Source organism: Chlamydotis macqueenii, chromosome 3 (genome assembly GCF_036417535.1).
Source record: "Chlamydotis macqueenii isolate bChlMac1 chromosome 3, bChlMac1.mat, whole genome shotgun sequence".
NCBI classification, from domain to species: domain Eukaryota; kingdom Metazoa; phylum Chordata; class Aves; order Otidiformes; family Otididae; genus Chlamydotis; species Chlamydotis macqueenii.
The window spans coordinates 3,641,136-3,655,345 of NC_141558.1; the positions used below are offsets into that span (position 1 = coordinate 3,641,136).

At 53.7% G+C, this 14,210-nt stretch overlaps 1 protein-coding gene across 1 annotated transcript; it reads right to left on the reverse strand.

The window, feature by feature from the left end:
- Positions 1 to 1,521: 1,521 nt before the first annotated feature.
- On the reverse strand, positions 1,522 to 13,986 carry CTSB (cathepsin B). The gene is made up of 10 exons (XM_086744025.1): positions 13,967 to 13,986; positions 8,568 to 8,719; positions 7,906 to 7,991; positions 6,986 to 7,100; positions 6,622 to 6,740; positions 5,860 to 5,945; positions 4,994 to 5,140; positions 4,174 to 4,290; positions 3,026 to 3,154; positions 1,522 to 2,941 (listed from the first exon to the last, which is right to left on the reverse strand). The coding sequence occupies exons 2-10, from the start codon at positions 8,691 to 8,693 to the stop codon at positions 2,844 to 2,846; spliced, it is 1,023 nt and encodes a 340-aa protein (XP_086600151.1). The 5' UTR covers positions 8,694 to 8,719; positions 13,967 to 13,986; the 3' UTR covers positions 1,522 to 2,843.
- Between the last annotated feature and the right edge of the window lie 224 nt (positions 13,987 to 14,210).

A 14,210-nucleotide genomic window follows, 5' to 3' on the forward strand; every position in this document is an offset into this window, starting at 1 on the left:
TTCGGTAGCTCTCTTCGTGCAGCTTCCTGTCTTGTTGAAATTAAAGTTTTCTTTGGGAAAAAAAATAAAAAGTGTTTGGTAATAATTTTTTTTTCTTTTTAGCTATCATTTCTTTTACGTTGGTAATTCCCCGCTATACCACATGTTCTCCTGGAGAAACTGGCTGCTTATGGTTTGGATGGTTGTGTTCTTCACTGGATGAAAAACTGGCTGGATCAGAGGGATCTGGACAGGCTGGACCCATCGGCCAAGGCCAACTGTGAGGTTCAGCAAGGTTCAGTGCTGGGTCCTGCACTTGGGTCTCAACAACCCCATGCAACGCTACAGGATTGGGGAATAGGGGCTGGAAAGCTGCCTGGTGGAAAAGGACCTGGGGGTATCAGTTGACAGCCAGCTGAACATGGGCCAGCAGTGTGCCCAGGTGGCCACAGCATCCTGGCTTGTGTCAGGAACAGGGTGGCTGGCAGGAGGAGGGCAGTGATTGTGCCCCTGTGCTCTGCACTGGTGAGGCCGCATCTCAAATCCTGTGTGCAGTTTTGGGCCCCTCAGTACAAGAAGGACGTTGAGGTGCTGGAGCACGTCCAGAGAAGAGCAACAAAGCTGGTGAGGGCTCTGGAGCACCAGTCTGATGAGGAGCAGCTGAGGGAACTGGGGTTGTTTAGCCTGGAGAAGAGGAGGCTGAGGGGAGGCCTCATTGCTCTCTACAATTGCCTGAGAGGAGGTTGCAGTGAGGTGTGTCTTGGTTTCTTCTCCCAAATAACAAGTGATAGCATGAGAGGAAATGGCCTCGAATGGTGCCAGGGGAGGTTTAGATTGGATATTAGGAAAATTTTCTTCACTGAAAGGGTTGTCAAGCACTGGAACAAGCTGCCCAGGAAAGTGGTGGAGTCACCATCCCTGGAGATACTTGGAAGATGTGTAGATGTGGCGCTTAGGGACATGGTTTAGTGGTGGACTTGGCAGCGCTAGGGTAATGGTTGGACTTGATTGTAACGGTCTGTTCCAACCTAAGCCATTCTATGATGCTGAGTCACACTCCCTCAGCTCAGATGAAAGGCAGATGCTTCCTTGCTCCCACTTGTGGCATCCCAGTAACGCCCTGTGTGCCAGACCAAGAGGAATAATTGTAACCAGCGTGAGAGACGTTTCAAGGACAGTAAATTCACTTTTGCTGGACCTTGTACTGCGGGCAGCAGGAGTGGTGGCACCACTGCCTTGCTGTGTCCTCCTCCCTGTGCACCCTCTGTGCCAGCATGCAGAGATGCTGGGCGCAGTCCTGGCTGCGTTCTGGTCCATGTTGAAGCACCATTCCCAGCAACAAGGAGCAGGCAATGCCAAGGGGCTCCTCAGGAGCCAGCACCAGCCACGCTGTCACCAGTATGGCCAGAGGAAAGGGCCAGGACTGACCACACTTAGAAGACAGAAGGGTCTCACCTGGCTTACACAATGCCCAGAACAACAGGAGAACAGTTTGAGGTGGTTGAACGTCAAGCAGAAGCAACCAAGGGCCAGGAGACAAGACAGTGGAGAAATCATTTATTGGCACGGTTGTTCCATTCACACCACAGCTCTGCCTCAGCGCTGGCTGGGCAGGCAGAGGTTAAGGGGCTATTTTACAGTGCAAGGGAGAGCCTGCTTCACGTGTTCCAGGCCTGCAGCCTCAGCTCAGCAATACATTTTGTGCTTTGAAATCATAAAAAAAAAAAAAAGCTTTTTCGCTATATTAGTGTTGGCAAGTTACACGATTCCTCCTACACAGTTATTACACCTCCCCCCGGTAATAAAAATAAGGTTTTTTTTTTTCTTCTTCCTTAACACCTGTGGCTCAAAAAAAACCCCAAAGCTTCAATTATGTGCAAGTTAGCAAGATACCTCCAAGCATCTGCATGAGCCTGGAACGTCCTTCATCTCTGCTCAGCGGTCAGCACCTGCAGTCCCAAAGCACCACACCGATTTTGGGTGCAGCACCCTTGCCAGGTCGCCTTGGTGACCCGCTGCACCCACCAGGGTTGAAAATTGGGTTTGCTCTTGCCAGCGTGCTCCTAGATGCTTGTAGGACATTTGATCAAAGGCTCATGGAGCTCCAGCCAGGCTCAATAGGATCAATAACCCCAGACTACAGTAGAACGAGAAGAAAAAAAAAAAAAAAAAAAAAAAAAGAAAAACCAAATAAACAGCTGAGGAACAAGTGGTTTAAAAAGCAGCCGAAAGGATGGAGCAGCGCAAGCGATGCACAAAGGACTTGTTGCAGGAAGGAGGAGCCTCAACACAGCTTCGGCCAGAGCCAGCCCCACATCAAGTTCATCAGTATTTAATCATTAACAGGTCCAAGTTTAGCCAATTTAAGGCACACGCTAACGTACCCTGCTTGTTTCGGGTGCTAACAGTCAGACCAACCCAACCAGAGATGCACAGATCACGCCTGGCCGTGGCTTCTCAGCAGGGTCCACCTCCACTGCCCCACCAAGTCCCTCATCCCAGCACAAAGCTACTGCTTCCTGCCCTCCCAGTAACAGACTGGGCTGGAAGGGGTCCAGGCTAACCAAATACCACAGCACAAGAGGCCAGCGTGCCCTCCAGCAGTCCTTTGAGCAGGGAATGCCCCATAGCTACGACCCACCAGGAGCTTGCAGACAGCAGGTCCACCTCCAGCTCCACTTTACAATTTAAAAAAAAAAACAAAAACAAAAAACCAAAAACCCAAAACAACAACAAAAAAAAAGATAAAAGCTTTAATAACGTAACCTCAGCTATAGTCTCTTAGAGGGGGGAGCTCTGCACCCAACCCGCTATCAGTTAAAAGCATCAGGGACTCGGGATTATTTGTGGTTTGATCAAGAAGGTTACAGCTTCTTCCAGTACTGCTCCGTACTGGGGATGCCAGCCACAACCTCGGACTCGATGCCGCAGTGGTCCTCTCCTCGGAGGATTTTGAAGAAGCCTGGAAGCACACGAAGAGCAAAAGTCAACCTCCCTACCACACGCCGAGGAGAAGGGGGGAAGGGGTTCCCTCTGGTTGCCTCACCGTTGTCCCCCCAGTCGGTGTTCCAGGAGTTGGCGGCCAGCCAGTACGGAGTGCCGTTGTCCACCCCCCAGCCGAGGATCCGGATGGCGTGGCCTCCAACCTGCTCGCCCGACACGTGCTGGTAGACCCCTGCAAGGCAACACACCAACACGTCAATGGGCACCGTGTCGCCCCCCACCACCCCCAGCTTGTGAGATACCAAAGCCCAGCGGCCAGCTACGACCATTTGTTGGGTTGGGTTTTTTTTTTGTGGACTTGGCTGGGCCTAGGGCTGAGCCAACTGGCGACACCGATACGCCTCTGTGAGAACGTATTTAAGAAAGGGAAAAACAAAAAAAAAAAATAAAGAAGTGAAGAAGCAGAAGTGAGGGAGGCATGAGCCTCGTATGCCTTGCAGGCCTCAACTTCTGGCCTCCAGCTGGGCGGCCGACTGGGCCCAACTCGGCCCGGCCCAGCTGCAAGAAGTGGAGAGGAGATGAGATGTGAAGAGACGCTGAGAGGCATCTACCTGAGCCAGTTGTGAAGAATTTCTTGTGAGAGGAACGGCTGCAGATGCCAAAGGCAGTGAAGAAGGAGGGGGAGCAGTAATGCACCTCTTGGCCAAGATTCCCCTGCAGCCCATGGTGGAGCAGGTTGTCCCCCTGCAGCCCATGGAGGTTCATGGAGGAGCAGAGATCCACCTGCAGCCCACGGAGGACCAGGGGAGGAATGTGAGGAGTTCTTTCCCCAACCATGAAGCAGCAGCGTAAAGTGACATGTCGTGAACTGACCACAACCCCCATTCCCTCTTCCCCCTGTGCCGCTCGGGGTGGGGAAGAAGGCAGAGATAATTGAAATGAAGTTAAGCCCAGGAAGAAGGAGGGGTGGAGGGAAGCCATTTTTGTTCTCTTCCTCATTATCTTGCTTTTGTTTTATTTATAATAAACAAATAGTTTTCCTCAAGTTGAGTCTGTTTTCCCTGTAACGGTAACTTTAAGGATTTTTCCCTGTCCTTATCTCAAACCTCGAGCCTTTTTTGTTATATTATCTCTCCCTGTTCCCTCGGAGGTTGAGGGAGAGTGAGAGAGAGACTGCGTAGTCTGGTCCCAAGCGGGGTTGAACTACGACAAGGGAACAGGGCTCCCTGCAGCCTCGGTGCTGATGCTCACCAGACTTGTACATCAGGAAGTCCTCGTAGACAATAAAAGCTCCTTCCACCGGGCCGTTCTTGTAGATCTCAGCCATAATTTCCTTCTCACTGCGAGGGACACCGTAGGATGTGATGCCTAGGGAGAAAACAAAGTCCTGTCATTCGTATGGCATCGTCAGGCCACACAGGTCTTGGGACAGCTGGACAGTGACTGCTTGGCGTGCGATGCAAGAAGCCTTCTTCACTTGAAGGTTAAATTCAAAACCAGCTGCTCCAGAGGCACTGACACAGCCAGGCAGGGAAAGTGGGCTCCAACCATCCCTCTTCCAGAGGAAATGATTCAACCTGAGTCCTGTTCTGTACCCAAAGACCTGTTCCAGACAGCTTCAGTGGAAAGGGAAGTTTTCCCCTCGTACATCCTCATTTCCAAAACAACACAAATTACTCAAAGCCAAGACAAATCTCCAAGAAGCAGCCAGACTATCCTACACGTATGGTGCTGGCCACCACCGAGGAGTAGGAAGGAGGTGGCTTTGACACCAGAATCCCACAGGACTCAGTACCATGCTCTTCAACCTAGATATGTGCTCCATGAGGACTCAAATCAGTTCCTCCATCTCCGTTGCGTTTCAGCAAATACAAACTGCGTGTCTGCCAGGCTTACGTTTGCTCCAGGACCACCCATGCTGAGAGCACAGAAAATAACCACCTTAAAAAAACCAAACCCACCATAAAACAGCTTAGGAAGAGGTCCAACCCTGCCCACCCCACCAAACTACTGCTAGGAGCAGCTCCGGAGCTGCTGTGTATCAAGCAGCGTGGGAGGCCACTTCCCTTACCGTAGTGCTTGTCATCCTTGTAGGAGGGCGTGTAGCCGGGTTCGCAGCGCCGGCTGCACCTGGGGGTTTCCCCTCCCTCTCCAGTGCACGGTGGCCGGGAGCCGTTGACGTGGTGCTCGCAGGGTGGGATGGAGTAGGGACGGCAGCCTGTCGAGGACAGAGGTGGCATGAACTGGCTGTCTCCAAGGACCCCTGTCTCCAACAGCCATACTGGAGAAGACACCAGATGCCCCAGGAAAGGGTATGGCCTTTCTGACCCACAAACCCCACAGATCAGTGGGGTGCGAGCAAGAGTAGGTCTGCTGCTGCCAGATGAGCAATTCCTGTACCAACAATGGATTTCCCCTCTGGACCCGCTTCCCACCACCTCCCTCTTGACAAGGTGAGGGAAAAGACGGAAACATGAACCAACCCAGGGCCATACTAGGCAGAGGCAGAGGTTCCAAGTCTGGAAGTTTCTTTTTGAGGGGAAAACACGTCAGGAAGATTCCTGCCCTCACCCAAAGTGTAATAGCTCCTTTGGACCTTCAACTGATCCAAAACCAGCAACAACAAAAAACTCACAGCCTGATTCATTCCTCCTATGGAAGCTGGAGCCTCGTGGGCTTGTTAAGTCTGGCTACTGCGCTCCCTTCCTGGATGGGTCTCCCGTCTCTAGGTGCTGCTCACAGACCCTCATCCCAAAGGAGTGACCAGAAGGAACCGTGGGGACAGGAGCAGCCAGCTGGGATAGCAGAGATGTTTGAGCTCAGCCCTGACGGAGGGAGCAGCCACAAGGATGCAGACCAGAGGAGAAGCACCCTGAAGGACACGAACCCGTAACCGAGCAGCGACGCTCCATCACAAGGGTATCTGTCAGGACTTACCCACATGGGAATCGTAGAGACCCCCAGACACGAGGCCCCTCTCTGTCCAGTACCTCCATGCACCAGAGGGGTACCCACCGTTGCACCTGGAGAAAGAGGCAGCAGTTCCAGCCCCAGCCTGCTCAGAGCTGTCCCCTTTCGGGCAAGGCAGGGAAAATTGAGTCAGCTTGGGATGGCTGAAGCAAATCTTTCCGTACATTGAACCTTTTTAAGTCTGTCCCTGCCTTCCCCAGGATTTCTAGACCTCAACACACCAAAGCCCCAGGGCAAGAAGGAGCTAAGAGCACCCATGCCTCCAAATCCCAAAGCAGTGGTGCCTCCTTACCAGGTCCCCGGTCAGCCTCTGCCACCAGAAGCAGCAGAAGTCACACAGCTTGTAGACCCAACTCCTCACCCTGCTCTGAACAACTGCAAAAGCCACAGGCAAAAGGCCTGTGCCTGAAAACCAAGGTTCTGGGACTATTAAAAGATCCTTCCTTTGGCTTAGGCAGCTGCCAGCCCTGTATAGGAAAGCATCGCTATGTGCTTGCCTTCCCAACACCATCCATCACCATCATCCAGTTACCGCTGGAGGCAGGAGGTGGCCCCAAGGGACTTCCAGTCCACGCAGTCACCTTTTAACTCCAGCATCTACAGCAACAGTGGGGCTTCCTGCTCATGAGGGAGACTAGGAAGGCAGGGCTGAAACAATCAGCATCTTCAGGTTGTGTCCCCGCTCCTCCCACCCACCTCTTAAGTGCACAAGAACCAAGAGCAGCTCACCCCATGCCGCACTCAAAGCCGCAGCACGACAGCAAGTCCTCCGCCGAGACCTCCACGCTCACCTTGGCGTTCGTGTGAACGCAGATTCTGTCCGAAATCGCTTCTACGGCACCGAAAGCCTGCGGGCAACCCCAAAAATCCACAGGAAGACTATTAGAGCTGGCCAGGAGAGATAAACCAGGCAACCTTCTGGCAACAAGTGCAGCAAGCATCAGCTCGGCTGGGAGAAGCCCACCAAGAAGCTCAGACACTGCAAGACCCTCTGTGTTGCCCCATTTATGTAGTTCAGTAGCAAACTCAACAGCATGTTTTTTTGTCTAGCAAACTCTGTATCAACACGTCCTTAAACTGCCCACGCTCTTACCCAGCAAGAGCCACAAGAGCCCTGGTCTCTTATCTCGTTGATGGTAGGACAGTTGGGCCACTGTGTCCGTGAGTCAAAGTTATCAGGCAGCTCCACGTCTGCAGCAAAATCTACCCTGCAAGTGAGAAGAAGGAAGTCACAAAATCACAGAAGGGTTTGGGTGGGAAGGGACCGTTAAAGCCCACCCAGTCCAACCCCCCTGCAAGGAGCAGGGACATCTCCAACCACATCAGGTTGCTCAGAGCCCCGGCCAACCTGGCCTGGAATGTTTCCAGGGATGGGGCATCCACCACCTCTCTGGGCAACCTGGGACAACGTTCTACCACCCTCAGCGTAAAAATTTCTTCCTTATGTCCAATCTGAATCTACTTCCCTTTGTTTTAAAACCATGACCCCTCATCCTGTCACAGCAGGCCCTGCTGAAGAGTCTCTCCCCACCTTTCCTGCAGCCCCCTTTAGGCACTGGGAGGCCGCTCTCAGGTCTCCCTGGAGCCTCCTCTTCTCCAGGCGGAACAGCCCCAGCTCTCTCAGCCTGGCCTCATAACAAAGTCCCTGCGCAACAGGACGGGGTGCACAGGACTCTCCAACCTCCTCTGAAGGTGACCTGGATGACAAGTGCTCTTGTGGTTTGCTTACTGAAGGAGAATAAATACTTATGAAGGCCTCAGAGCAGGTCAGCAGCTCCTCCAGTGTTTTAAGTTTCAAGGAGTACAAATTACACGACCGGTCAAGCATCTGGCAGGGCAGAGGATGGATGTTCCCCCCACGCATGCTTCTGTGCTTAATTCCATGCAAGATGTCCATCAAGCTGCACCCAGGGGAGCCCCACTCAGTCTGCCAGGAGACCCTCACCCACTCCAGACACACCAGGAGCATCCACACAAGCTTTTACAGGGCCTACATCTTCTTCTGGCACTCACCTCTCAGGGAGTTTGGGCCCACCCAGGAAGGTGCCACAGAGCTTCTTCACATAGCTCATGTCAGCGTTGTGGAAGTTGTGCCCGGCCTAGGAAGAGACACAGAGAAATGGGACATGACTCTTCATAGCCACCCAATGCATTGCTGGGACCAGTCTGGTGCTCCAGATCTTCCTCAAACCCAACCGGTGTCTGACACTTGCTAGAAAGCCCAGGGGCCAACAGGCAAACTACATACGAACACAGAACACAGCTCCTTCCAGGATCAGTGCACCATGACCAGAAAGCTAAAGTCCAACTCTAGGCTTTGGCCACAGCAGCCTGACCGAGGAGGGTTTGGCCAGGTCATTGATACAACTTGACCCTTGCTGCTTGTTTCCACCCTCCCACAGAGCTTCCTCCTCTTACCATGGCTCCTACTCTACAAATTCCTCAGTGCTCTGCTCCAAAGAGGAGAACCCGCACAGTTACCATCACCACAGGAATTCTTGACAGCAGCAACTCATTGGAGAAGTCAACTGGGACCAAGGCTGGTTTGATGCAACCACTGCGGCGAGACTCCCAAAGCTCCGCTATTGAGTCCCACAGAGAGACTGTCAAGCAATGCTTCCAAAAAAAAAAAAAAAACCAAAAAGAAAAACAACCCAAAAGCAACTGGTACTCACCTTCCAGGTGGTGTTGAGCTTGTTTATGTGGTTGACCAAGTCGCTGGAGAGAGGAGCGTAGTAAGGAACGCTGCGAGCATTGGTGAAGGCCACCAGGACATACAGGATGGACACGGACGGCCACATCTTGGCTACAGAACGGGAAGCTCCACCTGCAGCCAGATTTGAGCATCGTTGGAAACCTTCCCAAGGCAGGCTCGGACGGCGCGCGAGGGCTTGGCAGGAGGACCGCCGCAGCAACACGTGGGAGGATAAAACACGTGGCTGCAGGAAATTCCTCCCGATCCAAATTTACCCTAAAGGTCAGGAGAGACGCAGGAGCGGGCTAATAAACCCCCTCCTGCAGCTCAGAAGAAATCAGACAAGGCAACCCTGTTTGTTGGCCACTCCAGGATTAGTAGCAGCAGGAAAGGAGCCTTTGAAGCAGATCCAAGGGATTTGGAGGGTATTAAAAGCTGTGTTTACTTCCACAAAAATGGAGAATAAGGACTAAGAGAAGGAATAGGTGACGCTCCACCCCCACAGCAAACTGCAGGCAGGGCTGCAGCCAAATCACGTTTTTGGACTTCACGGCTTCATTTTGGCCAGCTCATTGCTCTGAGAACCCCGATCGGGGGTCCCAGCCCCGAGGTGGGGACCGCTTGCTCATGCAGAGGGGGCCTGCGCACACCAGAGCTGCCTGTGCTCCCTTCGCACCGAGGCTTTTCATGAAGGAGGCTGTGAAACCGTGTCCCTTGGCTCAGGGCACCAGGAAAATCCCAGTTTGGGGAACAGAAACACAGGGGAAACACAGGGGCAACACAGGGGCACGGCAAGAGCGGGCCACAGCCTCCCACACAGGAGCACAAGCATCGCCCAGCCCCAAGATGCTCCAGGGCTTGGCGGTTTCTCTGCTCTCCCACTTCCTTTAACCTAATTCACATTAAATTTCCCCAACTCCAATTTAACCCCCAACACCAGCAGCCACCCTTTGTCAGTGTCTCCACGCTAGACTTGGGACACGCAGCTGGGCCACAAGCTGCTCTACCTCTGCAACCATGCCATGGTAGCCTCCTCCTCCTCCTCCTTCTCCTCCAAAACCTCCCAGCTCCCCTTCCACCAACCCCACATCCACCCCGACGAGCTCCCATCCCGCTAAACAACTCGAGACCTCGCATCCTCCGCGGCAGAGATACTTAGGCTCTAATTCCTACTCATCTCGGCGAGCTCAACACATAATCACTTTCGCAAAGCCTGGGCTGAAGCCTTTCTAGGCAAAACAGCGCCCGAGCAGCCGGGCACATGGCTCTCCAGCCCCGCAGCGGTGGAGCTCGCTGAGCAGGGGATGCGGAGACGCACGCGCGTTTCCGTGCGGGCTGCTTCCACCCACTCACAGCCAAGTTTAGCTTCTCCCGGAGAAGAAAACCCAGCAGCAGTGTCCTACTTTCCACCAGCGACGAGCCCAGCCGGCTGCAGCCCGCTGGATAAAGGGGCTTTTTCTTTCTTTCTCTCCCCCCCTTCTCCTTTCACCGTGTACGGGTGACCAGCCTGAGCTGAAGCACCTTTTCTGATGAAAAAAATCTTCTTTTTTTTTTTTTTTAAAAAAAAAAAAAAACCCAGATCTCTGTACTTCCTGCAGTCAACTTCACATTTTCTGTAGCTCAGAAGGCAGGTGTTTTTTGAGGCTGGAAGCCACCTGCTACACTTTCGTTTTCAGCAGGATGCTTGTAAATTCGCTGACGCGGCCAAACCCGCCCCGCAAAGCCTCCCGCATCCATACGGCCGCTTGCACCCAGCTCTTGATGGACAGACACGGAAGATCTCACATCCTCAGGTTACCAGACCACACGGAGAGCTCCAAGCAACCTGAGACCAAACTGAAAAAAGACACCAGGCAGTTTCCTCCCGCCCCGCTCCGTCTTTTAAGCTCTGCTGCATTGCATCCACCTGAGGACGTGGCCGACGGCCAGCAAACCCAGCAGAAGCAGCGAGATGTCGCCCAACGCAACTCAAATAGCTGGGAGCCAGTCGGTCATTTCAGCAAACAAGCCTCTCGCCAAGTCTCCTATGGGCATGAACGTTTTTTTTGGAGGGAGAGGAGCCGATACTCTCAAGGCGATGGCACAAATTATCCCAAGATCTGGGTGGAGAACGAAGAAAAAATCCTCGATCTCACAGGGACAGGCTTTTTTATAGGGCCTGTTGTGATAGGACAAGGGATAATGGTTTTAAATTAAAAGACATTCAGATTGGATATAACTAAGACATTTTTTACAGTGAGAGTGGTGGAGCACTGTCCCAGGTTGCCCAGAAAGGCGGTGGATGCCCCATCCCTGGAAACATTCCAGGCCAGGTTGCCGGGGCTCTGAGCAACCTGATGTGGTTGGAGATGTCCCTGCTCCTTGCAGGGGGGTTGGACTGGGTGGCCTTTGAAGGTCCCTTCCCACCCAAACATATCTGTGATTCTATGAAGTCTCCTATGGGCACAAAGGTTGTGGGGGGATACTCTACCTGGATGGCAGGGAATATCCCAAGACCTGGGTGGAGAAGGAAGGGGAAATCCTCGACCTTGTGCAATTTCTTCCTCCCTACCCCCTCTGGCTTTATCATGCACCCCGCGTACAGCAGATCTATAGATAGAGAGTGCAGGCATAGGGCTCGCAGGATAAATTTCCTCCAACGCTAAATCGACGTGCAGCCGGCGGCACGCCAACCCCAGCAGCAATGCAGCAAGTAAGAAAAGGCTGCTGGTTTCCACCATCACCTCCCTTTCCCCACAGATACGAGCAGTAAGATGCTTCCCACGGCAGCATTACCACACACATACTTCCCCCCCTACTGCTATCTCCTCCACACACGCCTCCCTCCTCCTAAAGCCCTACAGCCATTTTAAATGCCACCAGAAGAGCAGCACCAAAACTAAACTGGCCTAACAGCTCCTGCACCCGACAGATATCATAGAATTATAGAGTGGTTTGGGTTGCAAGGGCCCTTGAAGGTCATCTAGTCCAACCTCCCTGCCCTGGGCAGCGACACCTTCCACCAGACCAGGTTGCTCAAAGTTGCTCAAAGTCCCCATCCAACCTGGCCTTGGACACTTCCAGAGACGGGGCATCCACAGCTTCTCTGGGCAATATCTGCTCTTCTTTCCACACAGCAAAGAGGAGTTTCTCCAGCCACCCCAGGAGATCCCTTCCCTTTGCACCCCCCAGGTCTCTGGAGGTACCTCACAGCTTCACGACAACCCTGGCAAAGGCTGTCTTCACAGCTTACATCCCACCACAGCCTACGAGCTTGAAAACAGGAGCCGAACTTGGCTGTTGGACTTCTTAAGGCACAGCAGCTTCACCCTGGCCAACTCTCCAGGTGGCAAGAGGATTCTGGGAGGCTTGCAACAATCCCCTGAGCTCCTCCACCTCCTCTTGGGTTGCAGATCTGGGAGTTGAGGACAAGTCCCACAATCTGGGATCCAAAGTACCTGGTAATGCAATTTCTTGAGGGATGAGCAAGAAATAACTCCAGAGAGCTGCTACCCACCAGCACACCTGACCCTAGGCAGGACTTCCACAATTCAGTCAGCTGGTTGCTTAAAAAGAAGAAATTTGGGCCACTTGAGTGCAGCCCTTGAGCCCTCCCTCCCGGCTAGTGAGGAGGAAGCACTGAGGCCGAAGGCTTTCCAATATGAGCTGCTCAGAGCAGCTGCAGCGCGCAAGGGAGGAGAGCACCTGGAGCAAGACGGCTGCGGCTGCTGCTGCACCACCCACTCTGCGCTGTCAGGGAGGAGGGAAGGAGGTGACATCCCTCTAGCGTCTTCTCCATCCCTCCTGAGCAGGAGATCCTGGAGCCAGAGGCAGTTCCCTGCCTGCTTTCCCAGGGATGGGGGCTCCAGCTATGCAGAGCACGTTCTGCCAGAGATCAGCAGGGTCCCAGCAGCCAAGGGCGATGCACAGTGCCCACAACAGCAATACCCTGCCACGAAGGTCTTCTCCACATCGCCCAGAAATCAAAGCCCACAAATCCCATTTAACAGGGCATTTCTCTGCACAGCAAAAAAAAAAACCAAACAAAAAAAAAAACCCAACCCAAAAAAACCTAAAAACCCAACAAAATCCCAACCATGAGCCCAGCTCACATGACTCAGTTTAGGCAGGTCAAGCCACGAGATAAGGCACAGCCCTGAAGCACCTCTCAGCTTCTCCACCCGTCTGGGCCAAACTCCTCCAGGCACAGACGGAGGCACCTACACACCCTTTTCCGAGGATCTGAGGCAGATAAAAACCACCCCACCCTCACAGCTCCTCAAGCAAAGCCCAAGTCATGTGTCCTCCTCCAGCAAGTAGCCCTTCACCCAAGCCCAGCTTCGTCCTTTGTTCCGGCAGTGACTCCAAGCCACAATAAAGCAAACGCGCAAACAGAGCGATCCGGCTCAGCTTGCTGCGCTGCCAGGTTGGCTTGGGAGCCCCACACGCAACAACCACACGGCCTGGTGACTTCATTACAGCCAGTATCAACGCTTGGGGTTTTTTTTTTTTTTTTTTTTCATCTTTAAAGCATGAGCCACTCTTCCTCATGCCCATTCTTTTCCAGCAAAGCACAGGTTAGGTATCTGTCAAAATAAATGCACCTTGAGACAAGCTGCAGCGCTCGCCTCTTCAGCTTACGTTCACAGAAAGCACAAGATTCCACCCAAAGGGATCTGCACTGATTTAATTTTTTTTTTTTTCTTTTCACTCTTACAGACCATAAACCAAAGCCTTGCACAAGACCTCAGCCGCTTGCGGCGGAAACCCCTGCGCTACCGAAATTCCTCACCCTCATCCCTCCGCGCCCTCAACTTCGCAACCTGGGGGTAAACGGGAGGAGGATGCGATTTTTTTTTTTTTTTTTTTTGGGCCGTTTCACGCCTGCAGAGCCACCCCGGCCGTGGGGCACACGCGTGACGGGCATGTCGCAGGCCAGGCGGCCCGGACCCAGCGCCACCCCCACGCCACGGACCTGGTGCCAGACCCCGGCCGCGCATCACGGGATCTTCCCAGAAGCCAACCCGACCTCAGCGTCAGCTGACGAGCTGAGATTTTTTTTTTTTTCCTTCTTTTTTTTTTTAATTTTTTTTTTTTCCTCCCTCCATCCTCATCACACAAACAAGGTTTCCTCTCTCCTCCCCTGCCGCTTACAGGAAGTTTTGCCGTTTTGGAGACGCACGGAGGGCGAAGGGCACTTTTCCCCCGCAAAAAAAAAAAACAAACCGTCGCCCGCAACCGAGCCGCAGAGCATCCCACCTGCGCCTCAAAACACCTAAAACCACCCCAAAACGCGGCTGAGAACCGCAGCTGCTGCCCCAGGGAGGGTGTTCGGCAGCCCCCCCATGCCCCATCCCCACCCTCCCACGCGTGTCGCCGTGCAGCGCAGCATCCCCTTACCTGGCCCCGCTGCCGCACCCGCGCCCCGCTGCGCTCCTTATGCCAGGCCCGGTCCCCCCGCTCCCACCTCTGCCCCCCGGTACTCACCGCACCGTCCCGCACCGCCCCGCGCTCCCTCGGCGGCCGCGGAAGGGGCAGCTCCCGGCGGCTGAGTCATCCCGGCCCCGGCCCGCCCCCAGCGTGACTGCATCCTGCCCGCTCCCCGCCTCCCGCCCGCCCGCTTCCCTCCTCCTGCTTGCCTGCA